This window comes from Barbatula barbatula, assembly GCF_947034865.1.
Source record: "Barbatula barbatula genome assembly, chromosome: 16".
In the NCBI taxonomy this organism is placed as follows: domain Eukaryota; kingdom Metazoa; phylum Chordata; class Actinopteri; order Cypriniformes; family Nemacheilidae; genus Barbatula; species Barbatula barbatula.
The window spans coordinates 7,498,126-7,511,147 of NC_136779.1; the positions used below are offsets into that span (position 1 = coordinate 7,498,126).

At 38.3% G+C, this 13,022-nt stretch overlaps 2 protein-coding genes across 2 annotated transcripts; both read left to right on the top strand.

Annotated features, from left to right (window-relative positions):
• The first annotated feature begins 1,892 nt into the window (after positions 1-1,892).
• Positions 1,893-8,116, top strand: LOC306905407 (uncharacterized protein). Its single transcript, XM_079475983.1, has 10 exons — positions 1,893-2,979; positions 3,133-3,688; positions 3,771-4,069; positions 4,165-4,372; positions 4,459-4,551; positions 4,633-4,766; positions 4,876-5,058; positions 5,148-5,368; positions 5,467-5,685; positions 6,037-8,116. The coding sequence occupies exons 1-10, from the start codon at positions 2,951-2,953 to the stop codon at positions 6,510-6,512; spliced, it is 2,418 nt and encodes an 805-aa protein (XP_079332109.1). The 5' UTR covers positions 1,893-2,950; the 3' UTR covers positions 6,513-8,116.
• Positions 8,117-10,027: 1,911 nt separating this feature from the next.
• Positions 10,028-12,760, top strand: cbx1b (chromobox homolog 1b (HP1 beta homolog Drosophila)). Its single transcript, XM_079476221.1, has 6 exons — positions 10,028-10,167; positions 10,611-10,677; positions 10,961-11,135; positions 11,664-11,814; positions 11,944-12,038; positions 12,190-12,760. Exons 2-6 carry the CDS (start codon positions 10,632-10,634, stop codon positions 12,332-12,334), a joined length of 612 nt encoding a protein of 203 aa, XP_079332347.1. The 5' UTR covers positions 10,028-10,167; positions 10,611-10,631; the 3' UTR covers positions 12,335-12,760.
• The last annotated feature ends 262 nt before the right edge of the window (positions 12,761-13,022 follow it).

Below are 13,022 nucleotides of genomic sequence, written 5' to 3' on the forward strand. Positions count from 1 at the left end.
AGAGGAATTTGTTATGGTGTCACGAGCCACTAAAGCACAACAGAATTTCAGTGACAGACAAGACAGATAAGGAAATAATAATAAAGATACATTTACAAAATATACAATGGTATTTGTATGTAGAGGTATGTTATGTACAAAATGCGAGGAAATGAAATGATGTTAATTGAATATATAATGTGAAAAGTTTTTTTTGCCGGGTTAACGATTCAAGAGATGGATTGCTTGAGGGAAAAACAGTTTCCGTGCCTGGCAATTCTGGTGCTCTATGGCGACGACCAAACAGCAACTGTTCAAAGATGAAGTGTGCCATTCGCTCAGCAGTTCGACTTCGAACTATCCGTTGTAGTCTCCTGAGGTCTGGTTTTGTAGCAGAGTGGAACATTAGCTGAAGTAATGAATACATATTCTTACATTAGTTTGTAAAGCACAAGTTTGCAAAAGCAGACAATTCCTTGTCCAGATCATTGTCCAGACCCTTCAGATTTCCATGTTAGTGCTTCTCCTTTTAAGGTCTCCCCACTCATTTTCTAGTGTTCTTGTTAGGGAACTGGGGTGGCAATGACAGTGCTCAGTGACCCATTATGTTTTGATTTTGATGTTTGTTTTCAGACCATAGTCCTGTCGGAAGATCCAAACTTGGCCCATAATGTGACTCCTAGCAGGGACAGTTAGATTTAGATCTGTTCATATTGAATCCCTGATGCCATCTATCCGAACAATATATGCAAGATCTCCAGCAGAGAATTGGCCCCAAATATTAAAGATGAGGAGGGGGAAGAGAGGGATTGCTGGAGGTGTTAATGTCTCTGTGAAGAAGTGGTCAGAATGAGTGTGAGGTGTGAGACGGGGTTGGTGTCTTGTAATTGGTGACACCTTTCAGTCCTTTCACACTGATGCAGGGTCGTTGGCAGAAAACTGGTTTCTCGGCATTTCAGAGTTTCTTTTAGCCACTCTGATCTCCTTTGTCAGTTTGCAAGTGTGACTGTTTATACAAGAATCTGTCACCATTCCTGTAAGCGTCTCCTTTCTCCTGAAGGAGCTGTCTGAGTTTTGCAGTCAAACACCGTTTATCATTGTTGTAAGTGGTGGGAATGCACATATCCTCTCAAAAACTGAATTAAGATGTTACGGTCTCTGTGAGCTCATCCAGATTTGTGGCAGCAGCTTCAAAAACACTCCAATCAGTGCAGTAGGAGCAGGCTTTTGAGGCCCGCTCTGCTGCTGTAGTCCATCTTTTTTGGAAGTTTAGTAGATTTTAGTTTCTGCCTGTATGTCGGTATAAGATGAATCAGACAGTGATCAGACAGTCCCAAACCTGCCGGTGGGACAGATTGATATGCATATTGTATCGTGGTGTAACAGTGGTCCAGTATATTACTGTCTCTTGTAGGACATGTAACGTGCTGTCTGTATTTTGGCAGTTCACGGGAGAGATTTGCTTTATTAAAGTCATCAAGAATGATTATAACAGATTCCGGGTGTTGCTCCGTGTCTGGGATCTAAACAGCCAGCTGTTGTGAAACTTCCTTGAAGCGGCGAAAGTAGTATCGCCATAACTGCAGCGTTGAATAACTTTTTCCAAAAACGAGACAGTTATTCATATTTTTAATTGTAATACTGTTGGTTTCATGTGGTAATATTTCTAAAACATTTCAAACATGTAAAGCAACACCTAAGCAATGAAGAATGATCTTAGGAAGATGGGAATGAAGTAACTTAAGCTTAAAATTATAATGGAATATGGGTTTATTTCTTTATCTCAAAAGAACTGGTCTGAGTAAGAGAAAAATCTATATATATTTATTAAGGCGGCTTAGTCCAACACAACTCCAACACGTTAGGTGGCGAAAATGCACCTTAAAGTTACTGCTACCCCCATAAACCAAAAAGAAGACGAAGAAGATGAGCAACACTGCTGTTCTTGCCTGCAATGCACTTATAACCGGGCGAAACTTATTTCACGTCGGGAAAAAAGTGCGCTTCACACACAGATCTTGCTGTTGATACAGACTCGCGTGAGGGACTGTACAGTTTGTAAAGGCGAACTTAAAATATCGACCGCTTATATCAAGGAAATAGACAACAAACACTAAACATAACTTAGACTGAATGTGTTCATAGTTTAAAAAGATTTCGCAGTTTTAAAGGGGAGTTCAAATAGACTAATGTAACGTTTATCATCAAAGTCTTTAATATAAACGCGAGACAGTGTAATTACATGTAATAACGTTACAAGGATTCTTACTGGATTTTTCCGACGTTATATCACATCACGTGGACTACATTTCTCGTCTAAAATGCTTGATGTAAAGTAGGTATTTCTTCCACTTTTCGTCTCACGTTAAAAATGGCAGCTTTTGCACTCGATCTTTCGTTTAATGTTTGTCATTAATAGCCAGATGACGATAGATATGCACGTGTTGCGTGCAGTTCGCTATCAAATACAAAAAAATATTATTCACCGCATCTTTAAATAGAACACAATCGACACGGTGTACTGTGACAACCGTGAATCTATAAAGTTTTTAAATATCCGCCGTCGAATATTAAATTCCTCAAAAAAGTTTGTTTCTCCCTTCTTTCGCCCAAAGCGTCATGGGGCGTAGAAAACTGGCTATCTGTGAAAAACTCAACCAATGTAGTGTCTTGCTTAACCAATCTAAAGTATTGCATCCTTCTATACTATAGAATTACCAATAAACTATATAAAACTGAATTAATACATATATTTACTACCCAGTAACAAAGCTTGGTAAATAGAATACTTAGCAATTTTTCTATGGCCACACCCCTGCGCTCAGCTTGAATGACGTCACTGCAGGTGAGATATCCCCGCCCAAATTGGCACAAGTCGACATAAGAACAGGGGGCGTAATAGCTGCTTCTCTTCTTTCGGATTCATTGTTTCCCTGCTATTGGTACTCTGCTTGCTTTGACTGCTGTTGAAATGTCTGAACAAACTGAGAATTCACCGAGGCAAGTCTTGTAGTTTTGATTTTTAACTCAATTTATTTATTATTATTTGATAAGGCTGCATGTTATGTCGGTTAACTTATGTGTGTTTTGCTGTAGGGTAGTTTAATTTATAAATGTTTGTTGTCATTTTAACTATTTCTTTATATCTTGCAGACCTGCTGATCGCAACGTCGTGTACTGTTTGATGTGCCACAAACCCCAGGACAACCTCCCTGTTCACTTAACCAGGGTGTGCATGAAGAAAAGCATGCACGAAGAAAGAGTGGCTGAGGTGCAGAAAGCCAGGGCTTCCAACAGAGACTGGATCCGCAGGAACAGGACCTGGGAATACAAGCAGCTATGTGAGCTGCTGTCTGATAGACGCTCTCGGATCATCATGGTGAAGGAGCTTCTCCGGCGTGGTTTTTTCATCAACGACCAGCCAGAGGAGTCTGACATGACGCTAGATCCTGACGATAACTCTGCCACCACTGCTGCCGCCACCACAATGATGTTCACCACTGCTGCCACATCTTCAACACGAGAGGCTAACAATTCATCATCATTACATGTATCTGATCAGGAAGACAGCAGAACCCCATCGTCCTCTGTGTGGATGAAGATGAAAGAGGCCGGTCTGCATGAAAAGTTCCCTGCTCAGGCCAAGCTCCTGGTGGACTTTAAAAAGTACCTAATTGAGGTACTGAGGTTTCCACACTGCCAACACCAGGTAAGATGTCTTTTCACATCATATCAGGAGTGTTCCATATGTATTTTTTTCGTTCCTGACCTTAACTCATCCTTCTTCAAAGGTGGACAACGTGTCTCGCTTTTTGCGGTACATGCAGGCAACTGGGGACGAGCCGACTCTGGACTTCCTGTCAAAAAGGAGAGAGACCAAGAAGTTTGTGACGACCCTTCAGCACACTGAGATGAGTATATCCACCATCCTTAATTATTTCAAGAGCATTTACAAGTTCTTGGAATACCTGCTGACAAGGGTGGATCTTCAAAGAGCAGACTCACAGCTTCAGAGCAGCTGCAAGAACTACCGGCAACTGCTGAACACTCTGCAGAAGACTGTACGCGGTAACAAGACGCGCAATACCAGGTTAATGGTTTAAACATTTGTTTGCCTAATCCCATTTTACTTAATGTGTTGCTTCCTCACATAATCACCAGACTTGTTTGTCATGTTTAATCTAGACACAGACAGGATGTTGATGGAGCACCCAGCATTACAGATTGCCAGGGGATTTTGAGAGTGGCAGAGCCAGACTTCTTGAAGATCATTGGGAGTCTACAGAATGGATTAGCACTCTCAAAAACCGAAAAGACAATGTACCGCTACTACTGTGAAGCGCTCTTGGTCTTCTCCCACATGCAGCGTCCTCAAGCTGTGGAAAGCTTGACAGTAAGTGCATCTGTTTTGTACATTGTGATCAGTTTAGACGTGTGTTTCATATGCATTAGTAAATTAAACATTTTCAATGTTTCAAGGATGCAGAGTGGGTGAAGAGAATTCAACACGGTGACAGGGTTGTGACTGGCACTTCCAGCATGCAGGTTGCGTTGACGCGAGATGAGGAAGCTGTAAGTTTTGGTATGATATAATGATTGGATTGCTTATCACCAGTGCTGTGTGTTAATAACTCTTTTTGTCTTTTTTCATAGTGGTTTCAGCTGTACTACAAGCAGATCAGGCCTGATAGCATTCAGCCTGGAAAGTTATCCAGAAGTTTTTTTCTTTCATCGTCCGGTGAGGCTGTTCACAGTGTCTCACAAGACATGAACCGCTTCCATGAAATGTATGTTTCAACATTGATCTATGTGCACGTGTTTTAATGGAAGCACTTCATGACATCCTGTCAGTCGTAGTCATATCACAATTAACATTTCATGTTACATTTTCTTCAGGTACAAAGTCCCCACCTCAAGCAGTCAGGATGTGCGGAGGGCTGTTGAGACAGCTGCAAAAATCCTCACAGCGGACCAACAGAGAGCCATAAGGATTTACCTGGCTTGTGGAAGTCCAGATTCTACAGTGCTGCAGCCTCACGAAATTTTGGACACAGCCATGCTGCTGGATTCCTTGTCTGGGTAGGTCTCAAATAACACAGCACAAACAATTGGAAAGCTGTTCTCATTTAGCTTTTATTTTTAACCTTATTTTTTAACCTCTTCTACAGCAAGAGTAAAGAAACTTCTGCAGTAGCTACATCTGATGTCAACATGGGGCAACACACTTTACAGAAAAACTTTTCTGCCTTTGTGGCCATATTCCCAGTTTCACTGGAGGGCCAGCCACCGTGCAAAAAGCAACGGGTCGATTCTGGATATCCTGAAGACAACACCTTTTACCACAAGTGGCGAGCCTCCCAGTATGCAAAACGATTGGAATATTTGCTGTGTAAGTCTAAATCCATCACTGACTATCAATAAATCAATCAAAATTTGTTTTATTGTGGCAAGTGACTTTCATGTCTAAAATTGTTATTCTTCTTTCAGCACACTTTACTCTTCGCAAGCCAACAGCCGCAACAGTGGCCAGGCTTATTGCCAAGGAGGGTTGGAAGGCCAACTATCCGAGGCCTGAAGAGATTCAACGTTTGTGGAAACCAGCTCTCAAGCGCACCATCGAAACGGACACGTTTATAATAAGATGTGTTTCTGAGCAGGTCTGGCCCGGCCTGGTCATAAAGGACTTTGGTGCTGAACAAGGTCATGGTAAGAAAACCATTTAACTACCAAGACCCAAACTTAAAGGTCCGTTGTAATTTTGGGGATGATCAATTGATAGAAATGCAATATAATATACAAAACTATGTCTTCAGAGGTGTAAAGTTTTTATTTCCTTGAGCTATTTCTATCTACATACACCTTAGGTCCCCTTGCATGAAATTCACTATGTTCTGTCAGCCGTCGTAATGTTTCGAAAGGGAGGGGTGGAGTGAGTGGTTGGTTGCAATTCGCAACCTTGCCGCTAGATATTACTGACTGGACCTTTAAACCCTGAAATGTTTGTGTACATGTTATGTTTGTTCAGTAGCTGAAAATGCATTGTTTTCTTGATTCTAGGAGTGGTTGCAACACGTCCATTTTCCAAAGGCGAGATCGTGTGCGACTTCCACGGAAAGTTAATCCCAGCTTCTGAAGGGAGGGCATTGCTGGAGAGCATACACAATGAGGCCGTGTGCCTGTTCTTCTTCAAAGTCGGACAGCGCAGCCTGTGCATAGATGCCCAGACCATCCCATGCGAGTGCCACCCTGACGCAAAGACGATTGGCAGGAGGATTACTCATTCTTCTAAGAGCCCTAACTTAAAGCCCTTTCAGTGTGTGTTGAAGATCAATGGAGAGGACATGCCTGTTATTCTCTTTAAGGCGATGCAAGACATTAGCATTGACGCACAACTGACATTTGACTACGGAGTAGGCAGAATGTCTTTCAGGGGAGAAGGCCTGAACCTGAAATGGCTGGATAACCAGCCATTCCTAGACTTCATTTCAAACTACACTTTCTCCCCTCCTGACAGGCTGCAAAACGTTGAATGAGTAGGTCTTACAAACCGTTTGTCTGTTGCATGCCACAAAAACCCTGCACACTCGTAAAGACAGAAGACAAACTTAAGCCAAGATCAAAAATTTCAAAAATGCATCTTCATGCTGTCTTTTTCTGTTTTCTTCTGAATGTTGTTTCTTCCTAATTGTGACCCAATCTATGAAAACCTGTCAGATGTGGCACTGGGACATTTTTCAAGAATATATATTTTTTGTCAAAATTGTGTTTTCATTAAATTATTATTATATAACAGCATATCTATCATCTCTGAAAATGTCTTGGCAAAATTAACTTGTTTACTGCTGAAAAATAGCGATTTGTAGAGGCAAGCTGATGTTAAAGAATACAAAAAAGATTTGCATACAGTTGTTCTCCCTTTAGTCATATAAAATTAAAGGTCACATACCAAGAAATACTCAAGTTCAAGCACAGTTCTTATTAATGGACCTTTATGAAGGTCACTTCCTCTATCTGGTAAGCGGCACATCCCTATTTCCAGTAGGATGGCAACCATGTTAAAACCAATAGCTGAATCCGCTTACTGTCACTGCGACATCTGTCGTTTGTTCTGCGCTGGTGAGAAGAAGTAACTTACATTCTTTTAACATAACATGCTAGAGTATGCTTTTTGCAGTATGTGATTCGAAACGGAGGCTGTGTGATTGACACAATATTTTGAAATTAAGTCAAATACATGATGACGGTTGGTGTTAAATATTCTCTTGGCAATCTTTGACTGGGAAAGTCCTTGTGGATTCAACCACAACAGCTAGTTCTTGTTTGGTTTTTCCAAGTAATACATGAGTTGAGCATGCAGTCTTAATCGTGACGTGCACGGTGTTCAGCCATCTCTGGAATATTGTGGGAGCTGTATATTTTTGGTACTGATGTTGTTTTCACATGATGTTTTGTTTTCCATAGAGTCCCTCAGAGCCATTGTTATGTAGTAGAAGAACATGGCTCATTAGCAGATCATGCAGTGATTTTCATAGCATCTTCTATTATTTAAATGACGGTGATAAGGTAATGGGTGATTGGTGGGTTGGTGTTAATGGGTGTCATACATTGAATCACTCAAGCCTATTAACAAAGGAGGGTACAATGTGTAAACATGTAAACTTAGTTGAGAAAATGTACTTGTTCGTTTTGCAGCTCATTTGTGGATTAATGGCTGGGAAGGTTCATGACATAGTTGTTTAATGCACTCTTAAATTGTGTCATGTTGTACTGGTGTTTCAAGCTTCTTAATAGTGGGATCATCATAAGTAGGGATGCACCGAAATAAAAAAATTGGGCCAAAACTGAATAAAAATGAAACACTTGTCTGAACACCGAAAATAGCTTTTTGCATTTCTTTTATTTATTTAGCAATTTTTTCACTTTTGCACAAACTGGTCAAAATGGGCTTTTTATATTTTGTCTTGCTTTTCAATATAATACAATATAACTAAAACAACATGGCTTTTAGGACATCTATTGTAATAATAACGTTGCATAATATTACAAATCATGTTTAGAAGCTGTATACTAATTTATCCTCTTTCACAATGCACTAGGAGGTTATGTGAAATTGTTTAATAAATCCTCACTTTCTTTCAATTGTCTCAAAATAACTTATTTTTGAGTTTATTTTATATACGTCTTCTGAATACCAGGCGTCTGGTTGATGGCGAAATGTGACCCAAATGGCTTTCCATAAGTGAATGACGCGTGACCCCTGCCTGAACGATTCAGTGCCATACGTGATTTACGTGACGTCTATATGACGTAAACTTCGTCTGGAATTCTATGCAATAAATAGAAGAATACAAAAACAGATAAGACGTGGAGTGAGAAGAGTGTGTGCTGCAAAGTCATATATTTTACCTCCATGGAACGCCATACATTTCTCACATTTCTTCACACCTCAAGTATCTCCCAACGCAGATAAGACAATGTAATGACAGTTAGTCACCTCATTGATTTTCAGATTGATGTCATCAAACGTCATTCATTTTAACAAATAAGATTTGATACTTTTTCTAGAAAGTCATTGTTGCACCATTTTTTCCATTCAGTTAATCATATCCCTTGTGAAACAACCTAATGAGTACCAGATTAATTATTTGATTATTTTAAACTTTTGCATCGATTTTTTATTTTTATGTTATTTTCTTATTTGTTGTCATTTCTGACCATGTTTTCAATTCAAAGGAAATGTAAATATCAAAAACATTGCACAAGTGCAATATTAAATGTTAATGCAAAGCTTTGTCAAGTTAAAGCACAAGCAGCCAGATGATGAAAATAAGGCTATAAGACCATAATGGCTCAGCAACAGTCAATATTACACCCTTCAAGCAAACGGCAATTTCTAATAAAAAATGAATTGGTTTAAAAGTGTATTCAATATTGTCCCTTATTATTTGTTTGATAGGTCAAGAGGGTTATATTTGTTTTTTGCAGTGTCCTTGCATAACTCACTTTTGTATAAGCATATTTTTTCTACCAGCAGGTGTACCAATATAGTATGAATGGGAAACTATACACTTACCAAAATTTTATTTCAACATTTAATTTTTTTGTAAATGAAAAATAATTCAAGAAAGTAATTAAGCCCATTCCCAGTGGCATAATAAACATAACCAAACACTCAGAGGTATACTTTAATGATACAACATTAAAAAATTCTCAGCTTATTGTAAACGGTCTTCCTCTGTTTGATAATCATTTTAATAATAACTTAGAGACTCATTTAATGTTGGTTCCAATCCTCCATGCAAATCAAGGTGGCATAAGCCTTATTGCATGGCATAGTATCTGGACAATACCCTATAAATACATGATATCTAACAAAATAAACATGTAAAAAATTGTTCAAAGGGACCTTGTAAATGAATAGATTTATACAAACAATTTGTGATAAATGTCCTTTTTTGATTCATCTGTTGAGGATATCGAACACTTGTTTTATTATTGGCCTTATTTCCTTTCATTCGTGGATTGATTTTAAAATGAATATGACCAAAAAATTCCTCCTTTACACCTTAAATTGTGAGCCATGTAGTGTTTTACTTGGGCTACAGAACCGTTTGTCTGACAAACACATTTTATTATTAACCTTCTTATTTTAGCCAAGTTAAACATTCATAAAACCAAAATAACGCAATCAAAACCATCTTATATTGCTTTCTGCCATACAGATATTTATTTTTTATTTTAAAACCATTTTAAGCGTTAAAACACAGAAAAGGGAACGTGAAAAAACAAAACGATTTTTGAAGCTTTTCAGCTTTTTGTAATTTAATGCCCATTCTTTATTTGTCATTATTTTATCATTTTTGTTTTATAAATCTCTGTTGTTTATGGTGTCTTTGTTAGTGTTTTCATCTCTGATGAAAGAAGACTGTTTGTTTATTTGATAATGCTATATGTATTTCTTTATATTTGGAAATAACTTTAATAAAAAAGCAAACAGCAATGTAACAAATCACACCGGAAGTTACCGTTATGTCTCGTTTCTAATACGGAAGTGGGCGTGAACAATTGACACACTCAGCATCATCACAGCACGGTCTACCTTTCGTCATTAATCACCGCTTCACATTTTCCTCGGTTTTAAGTATATGCAGATCAGCTTTATTTCATCATTTTCTCGGAGACGTGCAAGTAAGTGCATTTGTTTCTGCGTCCTGGCGATATAAGGGCCTATGCACATGGTGTTTATATTAGCAAAATCGCAGTGATCAATATGTGCTGCGGCTGGGATGCAAGCCGATTTGACCACAGCAGACATCGAATATAGTGCGCTTGCACAGTCTCTATCACAACATGGACTACCGTTTCCGAACACTGCCCCCCTGACCCATCGCATCGAGCGCAAAACACGAAGAATACTGTGCAAAATGCTTTTTTGGTCTTATGTTAAATAGCGTTAACGGTTTTAGTGTTCATTATGCATGCAGATGTGTGCAGCTGCGGGGTTGAATCAACACGCGACGTTCAGATGAAATTTTGAGTCTATGATTACGAAATATGTTTCATCAATATAGCTTATAGATAATAAATGAATTTGTTTTATTGTTATTTATCCGGATTTTATATATTTCCAGTTTTTAAGAGCCCCTGGAAATATGAGCCAAACGTCAGAGTCTCCAGCCGATACTGCTGTGACTGAAGGTTTGGATGATTTTTTTTATAGCATTAAAAACCATAAAACCCTTCAGTTGATTCACTTTTACTGTAAACCCATAATAAGTTAATATAGGAACTTTTCTGAATCACCTTGCCATTAGATCTGCTTTCATGATTTATTTTTGAATGACTGTTGGCAAATTTCAATTTACGACAGTTTCATTGTTATCTTAAATAGGGTATTTTGGTGTAAATTGTGGTATTTCGTTTTTGCACAATATGTATTTCACTGTGTACAATTGTTTATTTCCACCTGTCATTCTTGTAGCTCCTGTTCCACAATCCGAGACCAAGCAGTCAACAACCGGGAAGAAACAAAACAAAAAGAAAGTGGACGAGGTGGTGGAGGAAGAAGAGGAGGAGTACGTTGTGGAGAAGGTCCTGGATCGGCGTGTTGTGAAGGGAAGAATTGAATACCTTCTCAAATGGAAAGGCTTTTCTGAGTGAGTACCTGGAATTTGTTTTTCAGTTAAGTTAAGGATTCCGTTTTTCTAAGGGACTTAAAGGGAACCAACAAAATGAAAGTTCTGTCATCATTTACTCACCCTCGAGTTGTTCCAGATCTGTATACATTTCTTTGTTTTGACGAACACGGAGAAAGATAGTTGGAAGAATGCTACCATAGTAGGAGAAATTACAATGGTAGTCAAACGTGCTCCAGAACTGTTTGCTATCCTACAATTCTCAAAATATCAGATTTTGTGAAAAACAGGACAAAAAATGTTTTCCTACTATGGTCGTCAGTGGTGGCCAAGATCTGTTTGGCTACAGGCATTCTTCCAAATATATTTTTTCTGTGTTCATCAGAACAAAAACATTATACAGATCTGGAACTCGAGGGTGAGTAAATGATTACAGAATTTTTATTTTGAGTGAACCGTTCCTTTAAATTGTAACCACCAGTTGCATTTTGATTTAGTGCTAAAATTTGACAGGTTATATTTCTTTTTTCTGCATGACTGGATCCTCAGTGAGGACAACACCTGGGAACCAGAGGACAACCTGGACTGTCCTGACCTCATAGCAGAATTCCTACAGTCGCAGAAAACTGCCGAAACTGGAAGCAAGAGGCGGGCCGACACAGACGGAGATGGAAAAGAGTCTAAAAAGCGCAAAGATGAGGTGAGTTCAAGTTCATCATTCCGTGTCTGATTGTATAAGCTGGTCAGGAAGTGTCTTTAAAAAAATTTAGCACACCAAACAAAACTACATCGGCTAAAAGTGTCTTACATGCCATTTCTCTTAATTTAGCCTGAGAAACTCAGAGGTTTTGCACGTGGTTTGGATCCTGAGAGGATTATTGGTGCTACAGACTCCAGTGGAGAGCTCATGTTCCTCATGAAATGGTTTGTATAGAAATTGTCACCTGTAAAAAAAAAAGTGCTGGATTAGAAGGACAGTTCCTGAGCAGCAATACTGGTTAAAAAAAATCATCTCGGATAAAAAAAAAATACAAGAATGAATGTTAATGTTTATGTATGTGTTTTCTTGCTACAGGAAAAACTCTGATGAAGCTGATCTTGTACCAGCCAAAGAGGCGAATGTAAAGTGCCCACAAGTGGTTATTTCCTTTTACGAGGAACGCCTCACCTGGCATTCGTACCCTACTGAAGAGGAAGAAAAAAAAGATGATAAAAACTAATATGTAAGGGACATTGGTTTTCAATTGTGGCCATTGAAATGTGTTTTTGACTATTTTCCTGTTGTAAAAAAACAAATTGAGTCGAGAACTCAATATATAAACTGTAATCTACATAGGTTTCAGCATATTTTAGTTTTGGCACCAGTGCTGTTTGTTAAAGCAAATTGAATATTGCTTGATAGGTGACATGACTACACCTTTAAATGTATTCATGCTTTCTTGCAACATTTTATTGACATCAAAACATTTAAATCCCATTCACATTTATAGAATTCATTTATTGTAACTATTTCATGTGAATTGAGAAGGACTTTTAAATTGATCGAGTCAAATATGTTCAAACTATATCTTCCTCCTGTGTAGATTACAGTATTTTATCAGTGTTGATCATACTTGATCTGTTTTGTTAAATGCTGTAGCTGTCTCAAAAACTCCTTATATATATATATATATATATTCCATAATCTTAAATTTTATGTATATAAACTAATGTTAAAATGTTACTGCCTTACAGAATATTAAGAAAATGACAATTTTATAAATCTGTCAAAACAGGTGATCATTGTATGCATGAATTTAGAAAGATTCATGAGAAAATGATATCGGCCTTATTAAATGTTTGGACCTGGCTTTGATACAATTGGTTTTTTAAGGACATGCCAACAGCTATTATCATCCAGTGTTTATT